Source organism: Microcaecilia unicolor, chromosome 3 (assembly GCF_901765095.1).
Source record: "Microcaecilia unicolor chromosome 3, aMicUni1.1, whole genome shotgun sequence".
Taxonomy (NCBI): domain Eukaryota; kingdom Metazoa; phylum Chordata; class Amphibia; order Gymnophiona; family Siphonopidae; genus Microcaecilia; species Microcaecilia unicolor.
This window is the reverse complement of record NC_044033.1, coordinates 6377752-6385552: the sequence shown is the minus strand read 5'-3', so window position 1 is coordinate 6385552 and position 7801 is coordinate 6377752. Positions and strand designations below refer to the sequence as shown.

The 7801-nt window shown below is 49.5% G+C and overlaps 1 protein-coding gene across 1 annotated transcript in view; it reads right to left on the bottom strand.

Annotated features, from left to right (window-relative positions):
* Nucleotides 1-742, bottom strand: part of RSPH9 (radial spoke head 9 homolog) — a 109866-nt gene extending 109124 nt beyond the window's left edge. Inside the window, exon 1 of the mRNA XM_030195737.1 lies at nt 471-742. Coding sequence (XP_030051597.1) covers nt 471-697 — 227 coding nt within the window. The 5' untranslated portion in view covers nt 698-742. The remainder of the gene's footprint in view (nt 1-470) is intronic.
* Nucleotides 743-7801: the final 7059 nt, after the last annotated feature.

The window sequence follows — 7801 nt, the reverse complement described above, 5'->3', positions numbered from 1 at the left end:
CCTTTCCTCTCCCCATACTGCTCCTCTTCCCATGCTGCCCCTCCCCATGCTACCCCTCTTGCCCTCTCCATCCTGCCCCTCCCTTCCCTCTTTCCATGCTCCATCCTGCCCCTCTCCCCCTGCTCACGATGCCTCTCTCCCTCTCCCTCCCCTCTCCCCATGCTACTCCTCTCCCCCTGCATCCTATCCCTCCCCCCTCCCATCCTGCCCCTCTCTCTCCCCATGATACCTCTCTCCCCTTTCCTCTCCCCATACTGCTCCTCTTCCCATGCTGCCCCTCCCCATGCTACCCCTCTTGCCCTCTCCATCCTGCCCCTCCCTTCCCTCTTTCCATGCTCCATCCTGCCCCTCTCCCCCTGCTCACGATGCTTCTCTCCCTCTCCCTCCCCTCTCCCCATGCTACTCCTCTCCCCCTGCATCCTACCCCTCCCCCTCTCTCCACCTCCCCCTCCTGCCCCTCCCCCAAGCACCTGTACAGGACACTCCTGTTGTGCAGCTGATCTTCGCCGCAGCCCTGCGCTATGTAGTAATCAGCCTGCAGCCCCTGGATGCGGCCCCAGAAGAGGACGCGGGTAAAGCGGTAGTCGCGTTGCAGCAGCACCAGAGAGGCCCTCAGAGCCGCCTTCTGCTCGGAGCTCATTCCCTGGCCCAGGCCCGACACCAGCTCCAGGGAGAAGTGCAGCGAATTGGCGTCCATGACGGCGCGGCTCTGCGGTTACCAAGGCGACGCGTGGGGGGCGAGCCTGACGGCGGTACGCGGAGGCGGGGCTAAGGCCGCGTCTGGCGTTTCCTAGGTGACGCGTGATGCCGGGGTAAGCGATTTCCAAGGTGACGCGAGGCAGGGGGCGGGTTCTGCTAACCGAGGTAGTTGGATTACAGCATGAGGGAGGCGGGGCACAGGTAACGTCAGCCTGCAGACTAAGAGGGGCGGGGCTGAGGAAAGGAAACCAATTTCCATAATGGCCCGGGGCAACGCAGAGGGAAAGAATTCCTGGCGTGCTGGGGCGGGGCTGAGCCGGGCACGAGGAGAGCTGGTGGGGCGGGGCTGAAGTAAAGCGCTCCTATTGGTGTGAGCAGGGGGTGGGGCGGAGGTAAGGTGTTCTCAACCAAGGCCGGAGGTTGGGTTTGGTGGCGCGAGAGGCGCGGCAGAGGTAAAGCTGAGCCGATCCAGTCCACTGTAAGAGCTGAAGCCAGTGGGCGGGGCTTTTCCTACACCCAAAACAATAGCAATGGTCCAAAGCTGTTCCAGTGGGAAAAGTGGAGGCCAAAAGATTGTTTTTCTTTTTTTACTTGACAGCTTTTTCATTCATTTGAAAGCTTCTCAGATCTAGATACAAATATCATGAAATAAAAATCGAATAGCATAGAACAGCTTAAAAAATTATTGCACTGTTCTAGAAAATGCAGATGGCCAAATTTCAGTGAGGAGATCCTGTTTCCTGGCTGCTGTTATAAAGATTGGAAGTAAAATTAAACACTCCTTTCTTTCACTGAGGCACATGGAATCACATCTGCATCTGTTTTCTAGAATTAGACATAGCTACACAAATGAATTATTCTGTTTTCAACATGCTTCAGAGGCAAGTGCTTTTATAAGTCAAAATAAATATTGTGTTTCATGCAGATCTCTTTTGTTGAAGCATAACTGAATGAAGCTAGAAGCCCCTAATGCAGTCCATGCTTTTCTTATATTTTGTTCTTGTGATGACTTATACTGTGCCAAAATTAACAACTTTGATCTCTTTCTGGTTGATAATAAAAGGGCTATCCACCCTAAAAGGTTCATTTCTGGCTGTACATGAGGAATTGTGATATTGAATAAATAAGTGTAGGTTTGTGTCCCTAGTCATTTATTTTTATTTTTGTTACATTTGTACCCTGAGCTTTCCCACTCATGGCAGGCTCAATGCGGCTTACATGGGGCAATGGAGGGTTAAGTGACTTGCCCAGAGTCACAAGGAGCTGCCTGTGCCTGAAGTGGGAATCGAACTCAGTTCCTCAGGACCAAAGTCCACCACCCTAACCACTAGGCCACTCCTCCACTGTTGCTACTATTTGAAGTCGGCCCTTGCAGATCACCAATGTGGCCGCGCAGGCTTCTGCTTCTGTGAGTCTGACGTCCTGCACATACGTGAAACAGAAGCCTGCGCAGCCTTCTACATGGAATGTTGCTAGTGGAATAGCAACATTTCATGTAGAATCTCCAATAGTATCTATTTTATTTTTGTTACATTTGTACCCTGCGCTTTCCCACTCATGGCAGGCTCAATGCAGCTTACATGGGGCAATGGAGGGTTAAGTGACTTGCCCAGAGTCACAAGGAGCTGCCTGTGCCTGAAGTGGGAATCCAACTCAGTTCCTCAGTTCCCCAGGACCCTAACCACTAGGCCACTCGTCCACTGTTGCTACTATTTGAGATTCTACATGGAATGTTGCTATTCCACTAGCAACATTCCATGTACAAGTCGGCCCTTGCAGATCACCAATGTGGCCGCACAGGCTTCTGCTTCTCTGAGTCTGACATCCTGCACGTACGTGCAGGACGTCAGACTCGCAGAAACAGAAGCCTGCGCAGCCTTCTACATGGAATGTTGCTAGTGGAAGAGCAACGTTCCATTTAGAACCACAACATTCCATGTAGAATCTCCAATAGTATCTATGTTATTTTTGTTACATTTGTACCCCGCGCTTTCCCACTCATGGCAGGCTCAATGCGGCTTACATGGGGCAATGAGGGTTAAGGACTTGCCCAGAGTCACAAGGAGCTGCCTGTGCCTGAAGTGGGAACGAACTCAGTTCCTCAGTCCAAAGTCCACCACCCTAACCACTAGGCCACTCCTCCACTCCACTTTCTAAATGCTATTGTAAAACGGTGTTAACTTCACTTATTCCTACCTCCCCCCCCCCCCCCCCTTTTTAGTTAGAGGTCTAATGAAGCCAATTGATGTTATGCTATTGATGTGGTAGTTTTTTCTTTGTTATTAAGTAATTACTGGCTGTATTACACTATGCAGTGTTGGTATCTCTGTAAAGTATATAAAATTAATAAAAATGATATGAACTATTATTATGGACCAACTTAATTCCACCAGATCACCTACGATACTCCTGCTAAGACGTCGACGCTTACTCTGACCCCAATGTTATACTCAATCCCTCATCTTCTACCATTTCCCTCCCATTCTCCTTCCCTTTCACCTATCATATCCTTGTCTACCTTCCCTATTCTAGTTCATTACGTTTTTCACATGCCCTTTGTAATGCCTTTCATAATGTAAATAGTTATGATCATCACAATTTATAATACTGTTCCTACATTTCCTTGTTTTTACCGTATTCTTTACCATGTAAGATGCTTTCTTTTACTATGTAAGACGCACTGGACCTGCTGTATGTGGGAAAGAGCGGGGTACAAATGTAATAAAAGGTTCCAGTGATGCCATGAGGGTGACATTCATTCAGAGCACTGGGCAGAAATCACATCGCGTCAACACCCGCCGCGGGCCTTCGCGATGCTTTGTTTTAATTTAAACAGTCGGATTCCCACCGGTCTGCACCAGTTCTAAGCCGGCTGCTAGGCGCCCGGCCGAGGCGGGGGCGCCGGCCCGCCCGCCGCCCTTCTCCCCGCCCCGGGGTGGGGAGGGGAGACTGGGGTGAGGCGGGGGAGAGGCGCCGCCGCAGCTGGGGCGATCTACGGGAAGGGCCCGGCGCGCGTCCAGAGTCACCACCGCCCCGTGGGGTATGCGGGGCGGCGCCTCGTCCAGCCGCGGCGCGCACCCAGCCCCGCTTTGCGACCCAGCCCTTAGAGCCAATCCTTATCCTGAAGTTACGGATCTGACTTGCCGACTTCCCTTACCTACGTTGTTCTAACACGCCAGAGGCTGTTCACCTTGGAGACCTGCTGCGGACACTGAGCAGACACTGATCATATCTGCTCCTCTCCCTGCTCTGTTCATGCCCTGATTTTTGTGATTTACCTGCTAAAAACCTTGCCCTGTGGGTTTCTTTGGTCCTCCCTAGTCAGCAGTACCCGGACCCAAAACAGGTCATTTCTAAAGGGGTTTTTTCAAGCACATTGGCTTATTTAGATGCCAGTTACTGGAACGAAGAAGAGGAGGTCTACCAGAAGAAGTGACTGCCTGTATTTTCCAATTTGTTCTGCCTAATATCTGTGAGGATAACAGATGGACTTTAGTTATTTTTGGTAATTAACCCAGTAAAGATGCAAGTACAGTAGTCTGTGGCCATGGTATCGTGTATGCTGAGGGACTGGAGTTCATACTCTTCAATGCTCACTGTACCGGACACAACACAAGTAGGTAGAGGTTTTCTCCCTGGCTTTACCACCCAGAGACCCGCTGCTCTAGTAATATAACATTATTTAGTACATGCCTAGCCTTCCCTGCTTCCAAGCAGATTCTGGAACCAAGCTGAATCCATATTATTTAAAATGCTTCCAGAAATTCAGATGCATTAAATGGTACCTGGAACCTCTTTCCAGGTCACAGTCTGTTTTTCTAATGCTCTATATCACATCTGCCTTGGCCATAGGAGCCAACTTTTCAAAGTTATTGGGGGTGCTAAGCCCAATGGAAATTACCCCTCCCTGGACACATACAAGGAATTTTCTCAATATTGGGGGTGCTCAAGCACCCACAGCACCCACAGAGTCGGCTCCAATGGCCTTGGCCCTGTGAGAAGTCAGATACCCTGTGCCTATGAATTCAAGGGATATTGAGTGGCAATGCTGGTAACTGGGAAGCAAAACCAGTGCTGAGCAGACTTCTACGGTCTAGGCCCTGATCGTGACTAAATAGATAGGGATGGGCTGGAGTGTAAATTTTAAGGGGCTTCGACCTTAGCTTCAGAACTTAGTACAGGAATAGTGCTGGGCAGACCTCTACAGTCTGTGCCCTGAGAATAGCAAGGCCAAATCAAACTCGGGTATAAAGTATCACATACCATGTAAAATGAGTTTATCTTGTTGGGCAGACTGGATGGACCGTAAGGTTTTTATCTGCCATTCATTTACTATGTTACTCTTTGGGGTTCTACATGGAATGTTGCTACTAATTGGGATTCCAGAATCTTCAGAACTTTTAGTACAAGCACAGTGCTGGGCAGACTTCTACGGTCTGTGCCCTGAGAATGGCAAGGACAAATCAAACTCGGGTATAAAGTATCACATACCATGTAAAATGAGTTTATCTCGTTGGGCAGACTGGATGGATCGTACAGGTCTTTATCTGCCGTCATTTACTATGTTACTGTTTGGAGTTCTACATGGAATGTTGCTGGTAATTGTGATTCCAGAATAGTGCTGGGCAGACTTCTACGGTCTGTGGCGTGAGAATAGCAAGGCCAAATCAAACTCAAGTATTCATATAAAGTATCGTATACTATGTAAAATGAGTTTATCTTGTTGGGCAGACTGGATGGACCGTACAGGTCTTTATCTGCCATCATTTACTATGTTATTATGTTACACCAGCACCTTTTCCAATCAAACCTAGCATGTTGCATTCTGGTAGCTGCGAAGGATTTGAGAGAAGCTGGAGTCTTTGCAGACTGTCGTGACATTTAAAGGATCAACCAGAAACATGTGTTGAAAGTTCTAGTACAATATCTTTTTGTTTGGTGCCTTAAAGAAATTTCACAATCCAAGACTCCTCCAGTTCTTTTTTACAATGGAAGGACAGCCGAGCAGCCTGCCTCAGGGCAACCAGGCGGAAAGCTCAGCCAAGAGAATGAGCACCATGCCTGGCATCCCAGCTTAGAACAAACTGTGCCTTCACTGATGCAGAAGCCAGTCTGCCTTCCACTGGGGATGTATCCATTCCAGCTGCAGAGCGGAGGAGTAACCCAATGGTCAATGCAGGGGAATTGGCTCCTTGTGAATCTGGCCGAGTCACCTAAAGGGTAAAGGGTTGGCCTCCATTGTACCTGTATATAATATTTAAACTGCTTTGATTGTAACCATAGAAAGGTGGTATATCAAATCGCATCCCCTTTCCGTCAATACAGACACTGCAGTCTCTTTGTACACAAGGAGCTGCAGTGGGAATCGAACTCAGTTCCCCAGGATCAAGGTCTACTGCACTAACCACTAGGCTACTTCTCCACTCCAAAAAATTGGGGACAGGAGATCCGGTCGGGAGGGGGGGGGGGGGGGGAAGGGGAGAGGGAGGGGCCCATTAGACTACCAGGGATTTTTTTTTTGGATGTTGGATTTCGGGTTGGGGGTGGGGTCAGATCAGATGGGATGGGTGGGAGGCCCACTAGACCACCAGGTGTTTTATTTTTTTAATGTTGGTGGGGTTGCATGGGGAGAAGGAGGGATGTTGCTAGACTCGGGGCAGGGTGCTCGGGTTGGAGTGAGAGAGGGATGTCACTAGACTCCCAGTCCTCTCAACCAATCCTTCTACGCTGCTCTGGACCTGGCATAAAGTTTTCCACGCACAACATGTAGGAAAAATGCTGAATCTTTCTGCGTTGCTATCCCGCACTAACATTAGCTACGCCCACAATAATTGCACAGGACAGTTTCTGTTTGGACCCCGTGGAGGGGCATAATCGAACGGGGGCGGCCATCTATAATGACAGCCCCGTAAACCGGCATACTCGACCGTATTATCGAAACAAGATGGCCGGCCATCTTTCATTTTGATAATATGGTCGGGGCCGGCCAAATCTCAACATTTGGGCCGCCCTTAGAGATCGCCGGTGTTAGAGATGGCTGCCATTGGTTTTCACCGATAATGGAAACTAATGGTGGCCATCTCAAACCCGGCCAAATCCAAGGCATTTGGTCGTGGGAGGAGCCAGCATTTGTACTGCACTGGTCCCCTCACATGCCAGGACACCATGCTCCCAGGTGCATAATTCCCTTACCTTGGGTGCTGAGCCCCCCAAATCTCCCCCACAACCCACTACCCACAACTGTACACTACCATAGCCCTTAGGGATGAAGGGGGGCACCTACATGTGGGTACAGTGGGTTTTGGGGTTTTTTGGAGAGCTCACATTTACCACCACAAGTGTAACAGGTAGGGGGGCGATGGGCCTGGGTCCACCTGCCTGAAGTGCACTGCACCCACTAAAAACTGCTCCAGGGACCTGGAGTGCTGTGATGGAGCTGGGTATGGCATTTGAGGCTGGCAAAAAAATGTTTTTTATTTTTTTGGGTGGGAGAGGGTTGGTGACCACTGGGGGAGTAAGGGGAGGTCATCCCCCATTCCCTCCGGTGGTCATCTAGTCAGTTGGGGCACCTTTTTAAGGCTTTGTCTTGAACAAAAAGGGACCAAGTAAAGTCAGTCAAATGCTTGTCAGGGCCGGCTTTCTTTTTCGGCTGAAGCCGGCCATTTCTTAACCACGCCCCTGACCCGCCTTCGGTACACTGCCCCTTGAACTTTCGCTGGCTCTGCGACAGAAAGCAGTTGAAGCCGCCCAAAATCGGCTTTCGATTATACCGATTTGGCCGGCTTTAGGAGAAGGCTGGCCATCTCCCGATTTGTGTCGGAAGATGGCTGGCCGTCTCGTTCGAAAATACGTATGTGGAGGAAACAGCAAGCCTTCCAAAACCATTTAACCCTACCCTCTGTTTTCTGTCCAATAACCAATTTATAATCCATAGAAGGACATTGCCTACTATCCCATGACTTTTTAATTTTCTCAGGAGTCTCTCATGAGGACCTTTGTCAACAGCTTTATGAAAATCTAGATACATTTACATCAACTGGCTCACCTTTATCCACATGTTTATTCGTGCCTTCAAAGAAATAAAGCAAACTGATGAGGCAAG